This window comes from Mytilus galloprovincialis, chromosome 1 (assembly GCF_965363235.1).
Source record: "Mytilus galloprovincialis chromosome 1, xbMytGall1.hap1.1, whole genome shotgun sequence".
Classification (NCBI taxonomy): Eukaryota; Metazoa; Mollusca; class Bivalvia; order Mytilida; family Mytilidae; genus Mytilus; species Mytilus galloprovincialis.
In genome coordinates this window covers 15,638,267-15,660,922 of record NC_134838.1, presented here as the reverse complement: position 1 = coordinate 15,660,922, position 22,656 = coordinate 15,638,267, and the positions used below count along the sequence as shown (strand labels likewise).

The following is a 22,656-nucleotide window of genomic DNA, read 5'->3' as shown; positions in this document are numbered from 1 at the left end:
TTGCTCATGTTAATTACAAATCTTAGGATAAGTGGCATTTGTTTTTTTCACAACCGAGATTTTTGTTTTTGACAACCAAAACATATCCCGGTCACATGTGACACAAATGTTCCCTTATAATCAATGATATCATGATGGCATCTGAAAACCTTTCAACATTACCATTTTGAAATATTAGTGCAACAGCTGTCTACCAAGGGAATCATGATAGGATTCACACACATATCGTATGAACTTGGAGATGTATGCATTGACTGTTGGAATGTTGATACACAGAAATGAAGAATTCACAACAAAAAAACTTAAATCATTTATTTTGTGTATATCTCAGTTTACAATCATGGTTAATTTAGATGTGAAACTAGATATAATATAGACTTAACAGTATCAATAGTATCCTTTATTTCAAGTTCAATTGGATAGATGCTTTCAACAGTCATCAAACTTTGATTTATTCAGTGAAAGGACATCATTTATATAGACATATATTCAAAATTCAAAATCACATAGGTGTAGACTATTTGTACACATTCAATATAGACCCCAATTTAAAAGAAAAGAAGACTTGTTAATAATAAATACCAATTGGGTTTCTGACCTTTTTTATTACTAGAATTGAGAAACACAATCCCCGACAAACTAGTGATGAACTCAAGAACTCTTTAAGGTAAGCAGTTCCCGTTCCTAAGGTGGCACCCATTTTATTTGCTCATGTTAATAACAAAGCTTGGGATAAGTGGCATTTGGTTTTTTTCACATCCGAGAGATAGGGGACCAGATTTTTGTTTTTGACAATCAAAACATATCCCGGTCCCATGTGACACAAATGTTCCCTTATAGTCAATGATATCATGATGGCATCTGAAAACCTTTCAACTTTACCATTTTGAAATATTAGTGTCTACCAAGGAAATCATGATAGGATTCACACACATATCGTATGAACTTGGAGATATATACTAGGTATGCATTGACTGTTGGAATGTTGATACATAGAAATGAAGAATTCACAACGAGAAAACTTAAATCATTCATTTTGTTTATATCAAAATTTACAACCATTGCTTATTTAGATATGAAACTAGATATAATATAGACCACACAATATCAATGGTATCCTTTATTTCAAGTTTAATTGGATAGATGCATCAAACTTTGATATATCCAGTGAAAGGACATCATTTATATAGACATAAATTATTAGCTCACCTGGCCATGTGAGCTTTTCTCATCACTTGGCGTCCGTCGTCGTCGTCGTCGTCGTCTGTCGTCGTTAACAATTTTTCAAACATCTTCTCCTCTGAAACTACTGAATGGATTTGAATGAAACTTAGCATGATTGTTCCTTAGATTATCCTGCACAAAGTGTGTGCTTCGATTTTTGATCCGTCAAAAAACATGGCCGCCGTTACTTAAAATAGAACATAGGGGTCAAATGCAGTTTTTGGCTTATATCTCAAAAACGAAAGCATTTAGAGCAAATCTGACATGGGGTAAAAATGTTCATTAGGTCAAGATCTATCAGCCCTGAAATTTTCAGATGAATCAAACAAACCATTGTTGGGTTGCTGCCACTTAATTGGTAATTTTAAGGAAATTTTGCAGTTTTTGGTCATTATCTTGAATATTATTATAGATAAAGATAAACTGTAAACAGCAAAAATGATCATCAAAGTAAGATCTACAAATAAGTTAATATGACCAAAATTGTCAATTGACTCCTTAAGGGGTTATTGTCCTTTAATGACAATTTTTCACAATTTGTTCATCATATTTGCTAACTTTAAAAAATCTTCTTCTCTGAAACTACTGAATGGATTTGAATGAAACTTAGCATGATTGTTCCTTAGATTATCCTGCACAAAGTGTGTGCTTTGATTTTTGATCCGTCAAAAAACATGGCCGCCGTTACTTAAAATAGAACATAGGGGTCAAATGCAGTTTTTGGCTTATATCTCAAAAACGAAAGCATTTAGAGCAAATCTGACATGGGGTAAAAATGTTCATTAGGTCAAGGTCTATCAGCCCTGAAATTTTCAGATGAATCAACAAACCATTGTTGTGTTGCTGCCACTTAATTGGTAATTTTAAGGAAATTTTGCAGTTTTTGGTCATTATCTTGAATATTATTATAGATAAAGATAAACTGTAAACAGCAAAAATGATCAGCAAAGTAAGATCTACAAATAAGTTAATATGACCAAAATTGTCAATTGACCCCTTAAGGGGTTATTGTCCTTTAATGACAATTTTTCACAATTTGTTCATCATATTTGCTAACTTTAAAAAATCTTCTCCTCTAAAACTACTGAACCAAATTCAACCAAACTTCAACTGAATGATCAGTAGGGTGTATAAAATAAAGTTTGCGCTTTATTTTTTATTTCGTCAAAAAACATGGCCGTCATGGCTAAAAATAGAACACAGGGTAAAATGCAGTTTTTGGCTTATATCTCAAAAACTCCAGCATTTAGAGCAAATAAAACAAGAAGTTAAAGTATTTATTAGGTCAAGGTCTACCTGTCCTGAAATTTTCAGCCGAATTGGGTAACTGGTTTTTCAGGTATAATGCCCCTGAATTGATGATTTTAAAGAAATTTTGCAGTTTTTGGTTATTATCTTGAATATTATTATAGATACAGATAAACTGTTAATAGCAAAAATGTTAAGCAAAGTAAGATCAACAAAAAAGTCAATTTGACCAAAATTGTCAATTGACCCCTTAAGGAGTTATTGCCCTTTAAAGACTTTTTTCACAATTTGTTCATCATGTTGACTTACTTTTAAAAATCTTCTCCTTTGAAACTGCTGTATCAATTTCAGCCAAACTTATGCTAAATGAGTTTCAGAGTATCTAGTATAAATTTTATATTTCATTTCCTTGTATGTCAGAAACATAGCTCCTATGGCTAAAATAGAACATAGGAGAAAATGATTTTGAAGAAAATAGGACGATTCAAAGAACATTTAAATAAATTGAAAAGCCAAAATAATCATTGATGAGAGATTTAACCAAAAAAATTAAGGTGAGCGATTCAGGCTCTTGAGAGCCTCTTGTTTATATTGAATGTAAGGAGAAGCGAAGTAAAAGTATAGGACAAGCTTATTTTCAGTTCTTCAGTTCTTGAGATGCTGATGTAAAGTCTGTAAAGTGACATCATTGAAAGACATGTTGATATTTACTTAAGGTGGTATCTAACGCTACAGGGAGATAACTCTGTAAAATCAGCTAAACGTTTTAAATACGTTGTGTTGTTAAGGGAATATTAAGCTTCTCAATGATCAAAATTAGTGTTTGTCAAACTGCTATATAACCAGTGCATTTTTTCTGATAAATTGGTTGGTTCATATGTTTTGAATTTTTTATCAATTTTGTCAAAGGGTCAAAGTAAATACTTTATCAAAATTTTATTAAATTAATTTTAGTGAACTCTGATTCCTTGTCTGGCTTTGACTACATTTATGTGTCCTTTTTTATTTTATCAGTTGTTCATTTTTCAAACACGTTTTGGATTTTCAAATATATTGTCAACTAGCATCACTGAAGATACATTTATTGTCTTAATGAGCCTCTATGGGAAGTTAAATAGGCACCGTTGATGTTATCATTATGGATAGGGCCAACGTGCTTTGTCAGCTCATATAGATATAAAGTAAAATAACAAAAAAACTTAACTCCGAGGAAAATTCTAAACGGAAAGTCCATAAGCAAAATAAAAGCTCAAGCACATCAAACACATCAAACATGTCAAACTTATGGATAACAACTGTCATATTCCTGACTTGGTACAGAAATCACACCACTCTGCTCCTTTTAATTTATCTGACAAGTAAATGCCACTTTTACTTGGGTTTCTTAAAACTGAATTGTATTCTCCATTAATAGGAAGTTCTGAAAAGATTATTATCTATTTCATTATCCAAAAAATCATATGATGCAATGACACATTTAAAAGCTTGCAGGTTTTTTTTTTATACCTAACTAAGCTATTGCTATTACCTTACATTTGTCATCAACGGCTAACCTTTGACAATTTTGTGCGAATATAAGACATAATTGTGGCTTTTGATCGACACTTCTTGTGTCTTTGCCACTTTATACACATTTTTGAAGTTTAGTCTCCTGATTTTACAGCTTCAGTGGCATTGCGGAGGACTAAAAAACAAGCTTCCCTTCACCCGGTTCCTATGCCAATAAGTTTTATTTAGCTAAATAAGCTAGATTTAGCAAGCTTTATAACCAGGTTTAATCCGCCATTTTCTACATAAGAATATGTCAGGAATAATGACAGTTGTTATCCATTCGTTTGAATTTGCCATTTGATAAGAGACTTTCCTTTTTGAATTTTCTTCAGAGTTCAGTATTTCTGTGATTTTTACCTTTTAGCTATCGCCTGTACCAAATATCTGTCTTCACATTTATAAAACAAAATGACAGAGGATCGATAACGATAGAAATCCACTACACAATAGTGGAAACATAGCACCACTATCCTATTTGTGTACTGACTGCCATGGTGTTACTTGTACGATATATACTGAGATTACTATAACACAACGTGATCAGTGCAGTAGTACCTACTATAACTATTAGTTACTGTAAAAATATTTTATTTTATCAAGTTTGATTTACATTAAAAGAAAAAAAAAGTCAAAGGTGAGGATATGGCGAATAATCGCGATAGCTTATAATTAACCATCTGGAAAGGCGGTAAAACTTAGAACCCTTAACCTGTGAAATGTGTTTTAAATAGGAGAATACGATATCAAAAGCGACAATCGAAAGCCTAAGTCTTAAAAAAACAGACCACCATGCACACAATGATAATAAGAAAATCAACAACAATCCACAAAACACAAGACAGATATCTATAGATTGAGCAGCCTTAGCTAAACCAAAACTCAGGTTTAACTTTGATGTAGAGTAGACATGCAGTTCCTTGTTCACCTTTTGGCTAGTTTTGTTGCATACGTATGCCTATATCATCATACAAACCAATAGAATAAGAACAAACATCACATACGTCGGAAGGAATCGATACCAATCACCCGATTTGATAATATCCGGCTAAAGCATTGAATTACATGCGAACCAATGAGATAATAGAAAGGTACGAAATCGATTTCCCTCGATGGAGTGACAGAAAAAAATTTAGAAATGTTTTTTCCACATACACAGCCTTGATTTCTTGTCCGGTTTTAGCTACATTTTCTGTTATTCATAAAAAACGGACTGATATCATGTGTTTCGGAAGAGTAATTGAAAAAAACCTGGCATAAAATAAAAAACCGAGATCACAAAATCAAGAGAAATAAAAAAAAACCACTTTTGTGTATTTCTCAGTCCTGAATGTTCTTACATTTATTTGTACTGCAGTCCTGTCATATAATGTTGTCCTTTTAGTGTTATATTTAACATTGTCATAAAAATGTGAGATTTAACTAGCCACAAAACTAGGTTCAACTAACCATTTTTTCTTAAAATGTCCTGTACCAAGTCAGGAAAATGGCAGTCGTTATCTTATAGTTCGTTTTTGTGTGTGTTACATCGTCGTTTGGTTTTTGTTGCACTTTAGTGTTTCTGTTGTTTCGTTGTTTTCTTCTTATAGTTGATGTGTTTTCCTCGGTTTTAGTTTTCAACCCGGATTTGTTTTCTCTCAATCGATTTATGACTTTCGAACAGTGGTATACTACTGTTGCCTTAATTACCAAGGACTAGCATTATAACTATTCAAACATCTTATGTTCATTGGTTGATGCTGAGACTACTATAACAAATAAGTTTTAGTAGTCTCAGGTTGTTATTTGATTAAATCAATGGCAGATTAAACATCTTTGTACCTGAGGATTATGTTTTTGTTTTTATCTACTTTATTTTGATGTATCTACTTTATTTTGATGTCATTTAATGATTTGGATACACTCACCACAAGAGGTTAAACAATCCATTCTTTACCTGCCATGTAGTAACATTAAATTGTTAGTTAAGTTCTTTAAAATATAATTTACCTTTCGTGTAAAACATATTCCTGTAATCATGTTAGTCATTAAAGAAAAACATTAACAGGTTGGTAACACGAAACGACAATTTATAAAGATAAGCATAAATGAAACTTTTTTCATTTCCTTTCTGTAGCAATTTGCCTGCTGAAATAAATTGAATATATAGAATTAACTACCTTAATGGTTCTTAATGATTCATTGACATGTATGATAGCTCATTCAATACGTACACCGATCAACTCAAATTTACCTGAAAACTTGTATTTATCAGTTGCCAACAGACTTGTGGCTCCATTTGTTTTTGGATTTTGCAAATTTTCCTTGAATGTTTTATTTTTACTATAGCAGATATTTTGAAAAGCATTAATGTAGTGTTTGTTTGCAATTCATAATTTAATTATTGATTCAGTATGCCTTCGGAGAATGTAAATTGAAGTATTCAAGATTTAAAAAAAAAAAAAAAGAAAAAAGAGAAATGGAATATGGATTTAAAAGGAGTCCAACAATGGAATTAAGGTTCGTTATTATTTTCTATGCAACCCTAAAGATAATAGAAACATAATGATAAAAGGGATCACCATTGAGTTATCGATATTTTGAATATTGTAAAATGCACAATAACCAACAGTAATGTCCAACTGTCATGTACATTGGGACACGTTTTTTCTTGGAAATTCACATCTTTTAGCTGAATAGACATACATGTATATCGATAACCTTAAAAGTTATTTTTGAAAGTAAGGCAAAATAAATAAAATACCTTACAAACATAAGACTTACTGATTGAGAGCCTCAGTTGACCCTTGTCATATTTTAAATGACGAAATTTAAGATCGCATTTGCTTATCGATTTTCGAAAACAATTGCTCATTTATTCTTATTTTCAAATAAATATACAAGATATTCACTGTCGGTAGTGTTTCCAGTTGATTAAGATTACCAAATCTAACGCAATTACAGAAACAAGTATATTTGAAGTATATAAAACAACACACACACATACTCCTTGATTTAATTAAATATCTTTTTTTTTCATATATTTTTCTTGGTCTCTAAAGATACTTTGCAAATTATTAATGTTTATCTAAGAAATGTATGTAAATACTTAACTTGTCAGTTACCGGGGTAGAAAGTTCCATGAACTAAGCTTGATTGATTAATTCAGAAATGTCTTGTATGATCAAAGATCTGTTTGATTAGCGCTTTAAAATACAAGTACCTTTAATAATGTAAATATTGTGTTATTAAGCTTGACATGGAATAACAACATTTTGATGAATGCTATCCAACCGGGCGTTAACGTATTTGATTTTCAAATATATATCTGATCGGTACAGGGGTGGATCCAGCCATTTTCAAAGGAGGGGGAGTCCAAACACAGGATAAAGAAGGATCCAACTGTATGTCCACATTCAAATGCATTAATCGTCATAAAGGAGGTTCCAAAACCCCAGAACCCCATGTCGGTACTGTTGTTAGATTACACGAAATTTAGAAAATAAAAGTTTTTTGACTTGCATTAGTTAACAAATATATATATATATTACTCAGACAAGCTTATTGTCATATTGCAGTTGTCTAACACTTCTATCAACCTGTCCCTGGTTCTTCTTGCTTGTTTCACATTGCTTGTGGTAGAAAGATTGATATTCAATATTTCAAAGAAATCCACAATATAATCAGCACACCATCCCTTTCACAAATTTTATGGAAGGCGTTAACTATGTAGATTATTTAAAGTTTCGTACGTACTGCACCTGCTTCTGGAATGACCTTCATCAGGTATTCCAAGGACAAAACTTTGAAAAATCTACAGTACTAAACGTATGAAAGCATATGTTAATGAACCAAAAAAGTATAACCAAATTCTTTAGAGTTCAAAGGTACCGAAGTATTATGATAATTTGAATGGAATTATTACGCAAAACGGACTCGCAAAAGATACTTGAGTTATAATTATGTAAGTCTGACCCGCGTTGCGACTTCATAATTTATCTGCGAATCTTGTATTAAAACAGTTAGGAAACCGAATCGGAGACGAAGTTGAAGATAATTTAAAATTAAAATTCCAAGCACTGTTGTGCCATCAAAGGCTGAAGCAATAACATGGGTATAAAAAACGGTAAAACTCATAAAAAATATCAGGTTAATAATTTGTGTACGCTAAACGTACGCTTCGTCTACAAAAGACTTACCAATGACGCTCGTAACAAAAAAGGCCAAATAATGAGTATAGATATTGTATTGAATTCTAATGAAATAACATATATTAGAACATTCGACATTGCAGTTCTTATTTAGAAAAAAACCCATCTATTTCCCTTAAGACGAAAAAGGTCTGTTAACCAACACATTTCATGCAATTTTCATTAGCTTATTTCCTAACTATAACATTGTTTGAAATATTTTATTTACATTTTATATCATTTAAACAACGGATTGCATCTCCCTCATCATGGAAAACTCTGATTCTTTTTATTCGGATTAAATTATGCTTTATGTGCTTTTTGTTTTGTTTAATTAGCTCTTCGAGGCTTATATCAGGCTTTTGATTTTCAAGTATTTTGGCTTCGACCACCACTGAAAAGAAATAAAGTTAGAAAAATGACAGTTGTTATCTTATAGTTCGTTTCTGTTTGAGTTGCATTGTCTTTTGTTTTTTGTTGCACTTCAGTGTTTCTGTTGTTTCGTTGTTTTCGTCTTATAGTTGTTGTGTTACCCTCGGTTTTAGTTTGTAACCAGGATTTATTTCTCTCAATCGATCTGTGACTTTCGAACTACGGTTGCCTTTATTTATGTTTTAAATTACATTCTCAAAAGTCGGACCCAAAACGACCATTCCAATTAATATGATTTGATTTCGGTAAAAATAAAAAATAATATTTTTTTTAGACAGTACATTATAGCAAGGAGGTTATATTAGAAGGAGAGAGGACGAAAGACGATAATTACACATAAAATGTTACCGACTTTTCTGTAAGTGGGTGTTAATTACTTGAGATCGACTCTGTCACAGAGGGATATTTTGTCCTAATTACATACCCGAGTAAGAACGGAAACACCCGAGGTGTCATAAACTGACCGGAAATATAATTATTGACATATTAATACGATTTTTTGTGATATTTTTTATTAAGTAATTAAAAATAAAAATTTGATGTTAAAAGTTAACTTCTAACCAATAGAAATGAAACGAACATCTGTCTCAATGCCGTCAATGTTAGTATCAACAGAAAGCACTTTTACGTTGTTTCCGATAAATTTCTCAATGTTTCAATTGCAAATACTCTTTCCGGTCGTTACCGGTCACCGTAACTAAAGTACTTTGCATATTCGTATATTTTCTATGATTATTACCTGCCAATTCTCATCAACAGGAATTGACAGGTGAAGCGAAAATCTTTGTTTAAAGCAATGTAGTGTTGAATAAATATCGCACACTAACTTTCCATTAAACCCTCATAACTTTGTCATTTCTTTATCTTTTTTCACGGTAGACAGACGATTGATTTTGAAATTGCGCGTCCAATCTTTTTCCATATCGTAAACACCTATACACTGCATTGTTACAAAAAATACACCTGAACTTTAATGATCCACTCACTGATAACAACCACGTGACATATGCGATTTATCTATTAGCCCGAACTGCTCGCGGTAACAGCCTGGTACATCAGAGGGCGATGTCAAGTGGGTGATAAACATGTCGGTTTCTTTATAATTTGATCATTTTTCTCTGATCGAACTGCTATCCTGGGGATGCTAATTTTGTATCAAGCAGAGTGTTCACTCTCCTTCTAATATAACCTCCTTGCTATAATCAAGGAGGTTATATTAGAAGGAGAGTGAACACTCTGCTTGATACAAAATTAGCATCCCCAGGAATTTTGTATCAAGCAGAGTGTTCACTCTCCTTCTAATATAACCTCCTTGCTATAATCAAGGAGGTTATATTAGAAGGAGAGTGAACACTCTGCTTGATACAAAATTAGCATCCCCAGGATAGCAGTTCGATCAGAGAAAAATGATCAAATTATAAAGAAACCGACATGTTTATCACCCACTTGACATCGCCCTCTGATGTACCAGGCTGTTACCGCGAGCAGTTCGGGCTAATAGATAAATCGCATATGTCACGTGGTTGTTATCAGTGAGTGGATCATTAAAGTTCAGGTGTATTTTTTGTAACAATGCAGTGTATAGGTGTTTACGATATGGAAAAAGATTGGACGCGCAATTTCAAAATCAATCGTCTGTCTACCGTGTAAAAAGATAAAGAAATGACAAAGTTATGAGGGTTTAATGGAAAGTTAGTGTGCGATATTTATTCAACACTACATTGCTTTAAACAAAGATTTTCGCTTCACCTGTCAATTCCTGTTGATGAGAATTGGCAGGTAATAATCATAGAAAATATACGAATATGCAAAGTACTTTAGTTACGGTGACCGGTAACGACCGGAAAGAGTATTTGCAATTGAAACATTGAGAAATTTATCGGAAACAACGTAAAAGTGCTTTCTGTTGATACTAACATTGACGGCATTGAGACAGATGTTCGTTTCATTTCTATTGGTTAGAAGTTAACTTTTAACATCAAATTTTTATTTTTAATTACTTAATAAAAAATATCACAAAAAATCGTATTAATATGTCAATAATTATATTTCCGGTCAGTTTATGACACCTCGGGTGTTTCCGTTCTTACTCGGGTATGTAATTAGGACAAAATATCCCTCTGTGACAGAGTCGATCTCAAGTAATTAACACCCACTTACAGAAAAGTCGGTAACATTTTATGTGTAATTATCGTCTTTCGTCCTCTCTCCTTCTAATATAACCTCCTTGATTATAGCAACTAATTGCAGCCATTTTCAAATCAAATATAACTCGAATTATTACTTGCTTTAAATTTACTGATGATTTGTAATTAAGAAAACTAATTTTTCACTTTTTAAAAGTGGTATTATCAAATTAAATTGTTTCATGTAGTGGCAATGTAATACCTGAAATTATATCAAAGGTATGGATAATAACATTATCGTGCAGTTACTATAATGTGAACAAGATCATAACTTCCTCTTGTTGATTAAGTTGAATGTTACATTTCGTTTTAAGGCATACATCACCGGGGAAAATGCATCAAAGAACCAAGTCACCTATTTTAATGTCCATTTTATAGCAAAATAATGGTTTAAGATTATAGATTTTCTGACTGAACTTTTTACACATGTTTAACAATACTCAGCAAATTCTTAATGTACTTGGATGCAATAGGCAACAGTAGTTTATTGATGTTCAAATATCGTAAATCCCTTTTGAATACCGTATACCAATAAAGAAAAAACAAAAACAAAAAAAACACGATGGAATCGAACGATATTATACGTAATGCCCATGTAGTATTTAGATAACAAAAAAATTGGGAGGTGGGGAAAAGAGGGGAGGGGTATAAGAGTGTGTTTCATTAAATCAAACAACTCTCCTTGCCAATAAAAATTATGATAGTTTTACTCCTTGAATATTATACTGTATGCTATATTTTTTCAGTATTCTTTGAAGACATACTAAAACATGATGTTATAAATAAACTCATCATAGAAACCAGGATTAAATTTTGTACATACGCCAGACGCGCGTTTCGTCTATAAAACAGTCATTAGTGACGCTCGAATCCAAAAAAAGTTTTAAAAAAAAGGCCAAATAAAGTACGAAGAGCATTGAGGACCAAAATTCATAAAAGTTTTCCTCGAAGCTAAGGTAAACCATTCTTAACTGTTCATAACAAAAATAAATCACGTTCGGTTAACTGTTGATGAAAACATATGATATTTAATGTTTATCTACAAAAAAACATATAAAAATAAGATTTATTTTCTTTTGTATGCGTATTAAATCTTGTCATTGTTCGCTTCCATTATAAATTAGAATTACAATTAAGTTACTCAAGAAAGTAAAAAACAAAAACTTACTATTAATGATAGCAAACAAGTTTGCACTCAATGCATATTTAAGAAATACATTTAAGGAGCTTATTTAATAAGTTTTACTACATGGTTAATGAAATAATTAAGGAAAAGAACTGATTAAAAAACACTGAAGCGACATTCGTGCGAACTTTATGATTTTGATTTCCATAGCTGAATGGTACTGTTATTATTCGATTATCAAATGTTTTCAGTTTCCTAGCATAACAATCATATTGCCAACAGCGAAAACTTGATAATGACAATGACATTTAATTGTTGACCGCTATACTCAAACCACAAGTTGACATCACATTACATAAGCAATTGCATCGAACGTCACTCTGTAAGGGCCTTGTTCAATTCAATAGTGACACATTCTAAAAAAAAAAATACTTCTTTTATCTTTTGTTTTTTTTTTTTTTTTTTTAATTTTGTTTGAAAGTTATATTACTATAACTAGTTTACAGCAATGAATGAATACACTTATCGTGCAGTTGCTATGATATGTTCCACATCGACATTTCCTCTGTATAGTTTGATGTTCTATACTGATTTGAGGCATAATGCACAAAAAATCTGATCAAAGGACCAAGCCACATATTTCCTTCTTCGTTATAAAGCAACATAATAGTTAAATCCTTAAAATTCTCTTACTAGAATTTTCACACATAATATCTACTGCTTAGACTGCTTTTGCTCTTTTATTGATTATATATCTTTCCAAATAACAGATCATGCGAAGTATTTAATGTCGAGATGTATATGTATTAAAAAGTAAATCAAATGATAAACTTTAATATATTAATGGCAACACTCAGATTATGCACATAACGTTTGACGATTTGCATTTTAATATAAAAGAATATGTTAACAGCATATCTACTGGTGATAGTATGAGTATGTTGTATAACAGTTGTACGATTCCAAACAAACTATTTAAAAAGTCTGAAATCAAAAACAAGAATGAAACTTTAAACCAATAAATAGCACAGACGTACGTGTATGGACCAAAAAATACATTTCTGAAAAAAGAGTACACAAAACTAATGTAAGGGAATATTAAACTATTAAAAGGGCATTTCATATCAAATAATTTTCTGAAGATTTAATTCAGCTGAAATAGAAATAGTTTATGAACAAGTTAGAAGAAAGTCATTTAAAAGAGATCATGTCAAGTCCACAGTATTCAATCGCACACGATACCCGGTAGCTGAAATACTATCTTTCTAGTGTATCGAATGGTTTTAGCAGACCTCCATATTTCCTTTTTTATTGTTCCTTTTTTTCCCTCTTAAAGTTGATGTGTTTCCCTCGATTTAGTTTGTAGCCCGAATTTGTTTCTTTTAATCAATTTATGGCTTTTGAACACCGGGCATACTTTTGTTGCCTTTATCTGTAAACAGTGATATTGAAAGTATAAAGTAACTGAATACTTAAACGTAAAAAATAAAAACAAAACTATTTTAATTAGGATTTTTAATATAAGCATGTAAGCCAAAATAAACCTCCGTACACTTATCAATAGTTTCAGCCAATAGATATGTTCATATCTGAGAAAGCCAATGTTTCTGTGGAAATAATTGAATGATACAAATGTAAATAATGATGAAACCCAATCAATTATATCCTAAATATCCGGACTCGTATTTAGTTTCCTAACAATAAAATGCAATCAACAAACAAAGGAACACCCCCATTCCTCTATTATCCTCGCCCTTTGAAGTACATGATATTGATAAGAATATGTCGTAAAGAATACACGAGTTAAGTGAAACATATACTTAATAACTGTAATTAATTTGTTATACTTCACTGCCAATGTGTTAAAGAATTACAAAATTACTCTAGAAAATGTGAAAAGAGCTGATATCAAGACATTCCAGGTTTTTTTTATGGATATGTTGGAAACTCATGCATGATTGAATAGACAGGCTTGTCAATTAAAAAAAGGGAAAACAGCAACACAATAAAGGTAAGCAATTTCTATTAAAGAAAGGGCCAATCTTTCTGGCAACCATGTTCCTATTTTCCGTCGATAAATTTGGGAATTATTGAAAAAAGCTTTTCAACTCTCTAAGACTTTGGTAAAGCAAATAACACATACAAAACAAAAAATCAAGTGGTTGTGTCATATAGCATTGGTGATTTTTGCAATTTATGGTAAAATTTCTATCCCTGTTTAAAATCAAAATATGTATACTTTTTGTTTTGCTTTCATATATAGAACAACACATGTTTTAACAAGATGTAAAACGTCTTCAGGTCAACATTTTACATTTGTATTAGTTACAATGATATGGCTATTGTTTTCCAGCAACAAACGTCGTTTACAGGTCTCACAAAAGCGATTTTGACACGGAATTTATTTTTAAGCAACAAAGTTAATAAAACAATTCTTGGTGAATTCAATTATATAACGAGTCTTCATCTTTTGATTTCGATAAAGCACCCCCCCCCCCAAAAAAAAAAGAACTTGGAGAGTGCACTAGTAAGATCTCATCTTAGCACAAATATTTTGATTTTAAATGAACAGTATACTTTCGGCATTCGTTTTGCACTATATTACAAGATGGTATTGATTTTTCTTTGCCCTCTGCTTTTTTATGTTATAAGATCCATTTAGAAAATGTAAAATGGTTCAACTAATTGAACCGTTTGTGTGATCAACGCAACTTTGTGGCAGTTAATTAAGCATCGAATAACAACACCCTTGCTTAAAGGGGTGTTAGCTGTCAAAATTCTTGTTCAACGATTTGACACTCAAATTCTCATATTTGATTTATAACATACTAAACCGTATATTCTAATTATATAAAAGTTTAAAATAAACAATGCTTGGACTCGATACTATGTATCCGCATTTCGTGTGTGTTTAAGTCGAGACGTCATGTAATTAACCACCGAGGTGTCCTCCGAAGACTGCCAACGATACAAACATAAATGTACATATAAATAGATCGCTAGCTCCTACAATTGATTTTTTTTCTAAGTCAGTTTGTTTTCATATTATTGGATAAAAAATATATGTTAATCATCGTTTTAACCTGTATAAGAATGAGTTTTTGTGGATCGAATCAGACAATCAAATATGATTTACTCCTGTTTTAATTTCAATGTTGACATTCTTTTCCTTCTATTAACTGAACACAAATTAAGCATGCGTACCCCATCTTGAGCTAAGGGGTAATATTGAAGGTCACATTATTATGAACATCATGAGGAGGAATTATTCACTCAAAATTGAATAATTTATTAGCGATGTTTATTGTCTTATTTTGACAAAATCGAACCAAACTGATTGCTAAAAGCGAATTTTTATTTCATTGTTTAACTTTCATTAATGATTGAAGAAAACAAATCTGATTCATTTTATTTATATCGTAGCTAGTGTCCCTTTCAACTAAGCAGTAAGAAGTTGAGTTGTGGTGTTGAATTTGATGAAAGAAGTAGTTTTTTGCTTTGTTTTGGTAAAATTACAGAATTGCATATATCATTGATATTGAATCTGAAAAATATTGTGCTGTAGAAAAGACATTTAAAAATATCTCCATCATATTTAACTTTTTTTGTTTTTTGTTTGTTTGTTATACTCTCTTTTTTTTATTTCGGTAATAAAATGAATTTGCTGGTCTACTGGAACATTTACTTTGACCTCAGAATACGATCGATTGTTGGTACTTATGATATGAACCTGTTTGAATAGTAAATGACTACAGCCGATGGTTTTAACAAAACCTCAAATCCTCATTTGAAAAATAAAATTTCTTTACCTTTACGGAATCAATATATTGATATTTAGAAGAACAATAATCTCTGGAAAGCGCTCCAGGTTTCATGACTACTGTAGTGATTTTCCAAGAAATATAGAATTCAGAGTTAAATATTGTTTTACTTGTTTACCTGCCAGGGGATCCACATAGATAAAGGCAACAGTAGTATACCGCTGTTCAAAACTCATAAATCCATGGACAAAAAACAAAATCGGGGTAACAAACCAAAACCGAGCGAAACGCATTAAATATAAGAGGAGAACAACGACACAACACCGAAACGCAACACACACATGGGTAACAAACCAAAACCGAGCGAAACGCATTAAATATAAGAGGAGAACAACGACACAACATTTTCCAAACCTTGTAATGTTACGGAAGTAGTGATCTTAACTCAAATTCACATCGATTATGACAAAACCCATTTATAAAAGTAATTTTTATATGAACGCTGTATTGTCTTTGACAATATTACGTGAAAGTATGAATGGTTGTCATATATTTTCTAATTTCTGCATCTTTAAATCTGGTTTAGCCTGGCAAATTAACTTAATAAGTATCCATATTTACTTTTCTGTGTAGTGTTTTTTTTTTACTGTTGTTAATCGGCTTTATTTTTTTGTCGTTTTTGCTTTCCATTTGTTCTTGATGTGATCTGTTTGTCTTCAACTGTTATTATATATTGTTCAATTCCTAAGCTTCTCGATTGCCAGGTCGACGTTTGAATATTTTAAATAATTTAATGAAAGTCTACCTGCTAGTTTAAATAAGGCGGACACTTTCCAAAAAAATAAAATTCATTATTACAATGTTAGAAATAGGATTATCAATTTTTGTCAAGATGCATATAGCAACTAAAACATTTATTTTCTTTTTGAATGTATCTCCAATTATACTATTTAATCGCAATCTGTCTTCAAACAAACTAGACATTCGAAGCCTACTTCGCTTACCCGAATTCACAAGAATAAATCAAGCTATATCTTTTCTTGTTTAAGTAATTTAGAACATATCTACCTGCAATGCAGTTATTTTGTATTTATATAGATATAATTTTGACATACACAGTTTAAATCTTTTATAATTATAATTTTGTTTTATGAATTTTATTGAAAGCCTCAAATCTATTTAAACTTTACTGTTCTTTTGATAAAAATGCATTGTTTTATAAATATCAAGTGTTCTTTATACTACTTAATGTAACTTCAAATTTTCTTGAAGGTGACTTGATACCTATTACAATTTGCAGGGGTCCAAGTAAAATTCTTGAACAAGCATTGTAAAACCAGTCAAAGAGGTACTCAAAATATATTCTTAATTTGATAATATAAATTCAAGTATAATTCTTGATCACTTCGTGTTTTTAGAACAGCAATAAGACTATATATATATAAATCTCTTTTTTCAACTCACATGGAAAACAGACCAGATGAGCTTTTCTCATCACTTGACGTCCGTCGTTATGTCTGTTATCTAAGTCGAAACTAACAGACGACATTTTACAGGTGTTTCTGCCCTTTAATAATGAACTTTGCCATTTTTAAAGCTATGTAGCCTATTATCTTGAATAATATAATAGATAGACATATAATTTACATAGCAAAATGTATCAGCTAGACAAGATCTACAAATAATGCAATCATGACTGAAATCTTCAGTCTTCTCTTTATTAGAGTTATTGCCCTATGTTGACAGTGTTTATCTGTTTCTTGCGTTTTTGCCACGTATTTGAAAACAATATTAAAATGACAGAAACTTTGAACAGCACCAAATTACAAATGAGTCAACATGTCTGAAATTGGTAGTGATTCCTTATTGGAGGTATTTCCCTTGAATGACGATTTCTCTTGTTTTTATGCCCCACCTACGATAGTAGAGGGGTATAATGTTTTCTGGTCTGTGCGTCCGTTCGTCCGTCTGTTCCGCTTCAGGTTAAAGGTTTTGGTCAAGGTAGTTTTTGATGAAGTTGAAGTCCAATCAACATGAAACTTAGTAAATATGTTCTCTATGATATGATCTTTTAAATTTTAATGTCAAACTGAAGTATTGACCACAATTTCACGGTCCACTGAACATGGAAAATGATATTGCGAGTGGGGCATCCGTGTACTACGGACACATTCTTGTTGTCTATTATCTTTAAAACTGTAATAGATAGATGAAAGATTTAAATAGGACAAATGATCAGCAAGACAAGATTAAAGCAAGAATGGCCAAAATCTTCAATCGATTTGTTATTGGAGTTATAGACCTTTAATGGTAATTTCAACATTTTTTTGCATGTGTTGCCATTTATCATGAAAACTATAAGAGGTCAAATTCAAAACTGAAAAAGGGAATTATTATCAGCAAGATAAGCTCCACAAATATGTCAACGTGACTGAAATTGTCCGTTAACTCTTAATAGAATAATTTCCCTTCAATGATGATTTTTACTATAGAGAAATGCCATTGTTGAATTTGCAGATGAGTGAAAGAGACTCTTTTATATGGCATCTATTTTTTTTACTTATTATACACGATTAGAATGAATCTTTGCTTTAAATTATGTTTTCCTTAATTCAAGGGTCTATCAATTGGTTGTTTCATATCACCAATAGTTCTGCTAGGAAGAGAGGTATATAGCAAAATTAAAATCTTTGTATTTATGTTTAAATGTAGTTTTAGATTGCATATATATAAACACAGGTCCGTTTTAGGTTGGACATGGTGTAGAATTTCTCCTATTGAATTATCTATTGAAGTACTCGTCATGCCGTGAACACGCACAAAACAAAATATACCATGTTATTGTTTTTATTTCTACAATGATTCGGGAACATTGATATACCGGGTAATTCGGTTTATACCTATTTGCTGTTTCGAAGCACCCAAGGAGATATCATCCATAAGTACCGAACGGAAAGTTTACTTAACACCTCGCTTCAAACATGTCTTACATAAAGTAAACACTCAAGCTACCAATAGTACAAAAAATTCAATATTAGTTCTTGAAGGTTGATCAATACGACAGTAGGTATATATAAAGGTGCTAATGACTTTGTACACAGATTACAGTGTCACCGGACATATTTTACATGTTGATAGTAAAGATATTTTATACCTTACCATGAAGCTCCTTCTGTATATCAGAAAGGCTTAAACCAAACAGAGTTTGAAAATCGATGAACTATTTCATAATTCTTTTATTTTAATTTTTCTGTCATCTCATGATAGATTATTGCAATATCCTTATTAGACAAACATGTGCATGTAACATGGAATTAATAATGTAAAAGTCTGTATTTTATGTTCTATACGTACATACACTTGCATTTTACATAAATCTATGCCAGTCCCCAGGATTCTGCGATAAGGCATGCAAAGGTTAAATCTTTACTTTCTTTATTCTATAACACCTTTGATTATTCATGTAAAATGCATGAATATCCTAACACAATTTGACATTATAATAGAAGTGGTAGGTTTGGGGAGACGGATTTTGCGATTTTAATGGATTTATATACAATTTTATTATCATATTCAATTTTTGAAAGACTTTATATATTATTTTCCATTAGCTATCTTAAAAATTATTGATTAGTTTATAATCAATTTATATATCAGTGTTTACAGCTTCAAATGAGGGTTTATAAATTTTAATCTCTTGGAGATATGGATTTATTCAAAATCTTAGTTCATGTCTTTTGATGATCCGAGTTGTTTGATTGATTTTTGGTGTTGACTTTACTCGCCCTTTTTTGTCGTATAAATGTAAGTGGTATTGTGGTATTGTTATATATAGGTATATAAACCAATAGAACCGGAACTCACTAAAAATATGATCTTTGTTTGTCTTGAAGAAAGGTTAAACTTCAATTAATATGAACTTAATAACATTGTTTGTGTCTTTTGTGAAATGTAAAAATCAGTTGTTTTAATAAGGTTTAAAATGAGAGGAGGGGTAAAATCGCCTACAGAGGACTTAAGGTTAGATTTCGTTGTAAAATCGGAAATAAATGAGGATACACTTAATTTACCGGATATTCAAAAGAAGCACCCGAGGTTGTACAAAACAAAACGGTGAGTATAGATTTTAATTGAAATTATTTATTTTAACTCTATAATATATTTCAAAGTTGCAACACACTATACAGAAAAACAAAGAACGAGTTTACGAGTGTAGTCACTTTATAACGATGATAAAACTAACATCTTGTCTTAGGTGTTGTGTTGTGTTGTGTGTATGTGTAATGTTTTATATTATAGTTTAACGTTAAAAAAAGAACACCGCCATAGTGTAACAGTGATAGATTTTTAGAATCAAGCGATCAAATATCCTCTTACACAAAAAAGGGGGGAGGGGTTGAATTTAACATCAAACACGCTTTGCCATGTTACTTGGATGAAAAGCAATATTGGTTTGGTCATATTATTAACGTTTGATGTTATTGTCAATATATTTCAAATAGGAGTTCCATCAATAAATTCGGCGTCCCAAAAGACAAAAATAACCAACAAAAAACTAACAAAAAAAACCTACAACAAATAAACAAATAGATGAAGGTTAACATATTGTATTCATTCACACACAAGTAGCTGTACAACTCTAAACCATTCCTAGCCTAGAAAATATAATTGGGAATAAGGATCTCAAAGACTATCAAAAATCTGCAATACACTTCAAACTCCGAAAAGGACAAAAAAATCTGATGTACACTATTCACAATTCATGAGGTTTTAGACTTGGAACAGACACGCGGGAATGTTTATCTACATTTTTTGATTAAATCTGGATCGTCCTTCTTTAGAAAGAGATCAGTCGGATTTGTGAAGGAAAAAAAACGAACGCACAATACAAACAAGTACAAAATGCAGTTGTTTTTAAGTACAGGTATATAAAAAAATCTAATAAAAAAACACACAAAAAACACAATAAACAAAAAAAAAAAAAAAAAAAAAAAAAACAAAAACCTAACAACAACAAACACATGCACCATTAAACTAATCCAATATGAAAGAATACTCACATAACTGAAAATACTTAACCTGCTGATTTGTGCATAGTACGATGTTTTTGTAAATATTGATACTGTAAAATATCAATCCCGATAGTGACGTTATGAACCTTTTTGGCCTCGAGCGAAAAAAAAATCCCATTTAATCCTTTAATTTTTTTGTCGAACTTGTCTATATTTAGTGTATGTATGCAAGTTTTATCAGTTAAAAGGTTATCGAAACGACTACAAAAGATAAAATGTATATAAATAAGGAGGTAATACTAGAAAATAATATAACCTTTTAGATATAAAATCGGAAAAATAGGAATTTTCAATCCACTGGTTTAATAATGTTTTACTTTGGATTTATTTTATTGATTCTGTTATACGGATGGGTTAAGATAACACGAGAACTATGAACATGCTATGAAGTGACTAAATAAAATCAGTTTTAATTTTATATGAATTCTTTAAATATAAGAAAACGACAAGAAAACTTCAATTGCTTGTGTTTTGGTTTATGTATTGAATCAAATATATATTAAACAATCCGTATATGTCTTTTGAAAGCAGATCAACGACATATAGTTCAAAAACTATGCAAACAAAATACTTTAATCAGATTTTTCACAAAAATAAGGTAAAATAAATTGCCTAGTTGTTAAAATTGGTTTTTGAATGAAGAGCAAATGACCAGTAGGGGCATTGTAACCGTTTGATTATTTTAATTTGAAAATAAAAGTGAAGTAATGGAAAGAAGGATAAATTTAAAATAAACGTCAGATATTTTATTTATTTTGTGTTGCACTCGAGATAGCATATATACTTTTTTATGACACGAATTTAAAACAAACATTGTTAAAATGGGTCGTTTGAATAAAATAATATCTTGAACATACACATGATGAGTGTAATGACATACAAATCAGTGTTCATACATAATAAATGTCAACCCTTTTCAATAAATCTAATACCGATCATTTTTAAATAGTTTCTATTGTTTTAACGCATTCTAAATCTTCAAAGCGTAATAAAGAGACATAAATAGAAATAGAAGTAGAAAACGCCCAGTATGGAAAAATAAGGGAAAATCTTAGTCCAAAAAAGAACAGTTCAGTGGTTGTCTTTGGTTCATACCAGACCGCATGATTTTCCTGTTTGAATGGTTTTACATAAGTTATTTTGAGGCCCTTAAAAGCTCGCTTTTCAAATGAGCCAAGGCTCTGTGTTGAATACACGTACTTTGACCTATACTGGTTTGCTTTTTACAAATTGTGACTTAGATGGGCAGTTGTCTCATCGGCACTAATACCATATCTTCTTGTATCTATATATTTGTTTTTCGTAATTTGTTTTGTTATAAATGAGGTCTTTGGTTTTCTAAATTGCATTTTTCATATATTGCATATCGGGTCCTTTTATCGGTATCGGATTTTCTCATTGTTGAAGGTCGTACAGTTGCCTACAATTGCTGACCTCCACTTCTGGCATTTGAACATTAAACAACATATAAAGATGAAATATACAGAAAACACGATAATTAAAATAGTACTTACAAGTGGGCAGACAGAAACGCGAGAAATAAAAACTAACTAAACACTTAAAATAAGAACTGAATATACAGGGAAGAAAACGAAACCGGTCAAATTGTATCGCTCGATGGTCTAAGCCGTGCAATGAGTTAAATTCAGTAATGATAAAAATCAACAAGAAGCATCGCTTAAGAAATATTTCTTTGGTTATTTACGTGCTTGCACCTTTAAATATTGTCCCTGAGGAAAACACTGACTCTTGAGCAGCGACTATTTGTATGCATACAAAATTCCATTCTGCTTAAAATACAGCTCCTGTCTCATCACTTGACGTTTGTGTGCAAGTCTCTCCTGGTCACATAAACCTTTTAGTCAAATTAACAAACTCGCAAAAACGTGG

The 22,656-nt window shown here is 31.3% G+C and overlaps 1 protein-coding gene across 3 annotated transcripts in view; it reads left to right on the top strand.

Annotated features, from left to right (window-relative positions):
* Positions 1-6,463: 6,463 nt before the first annotated feature.
* Positions 6,464-22,656, top strand: part of LOC143066990 (uncharacterized) — a 35,882-nt gene continuing 19,689 nt past the window's right edge. The window contains exon 1 of one of the 3 annotated variants that reach the window (XM_076239929.1): positions 6,464-6,519. In XM_076239929.1, the coding sequence (XP_076096044.1) occupies positions 6,479-6,519 (41 nt within the window). In that variant the 5' untranslated portion in view covers positions 6,464-6,478. Of the gene's footprint in view, positions 6,520-13,921; positions 13,945-19,563; positions 19,808-22,656 lie in introns of those variants that run through there. The other 2 variants (XM_076239961.1, XM_076239907.1) reach the window with 2 other exon arrangements.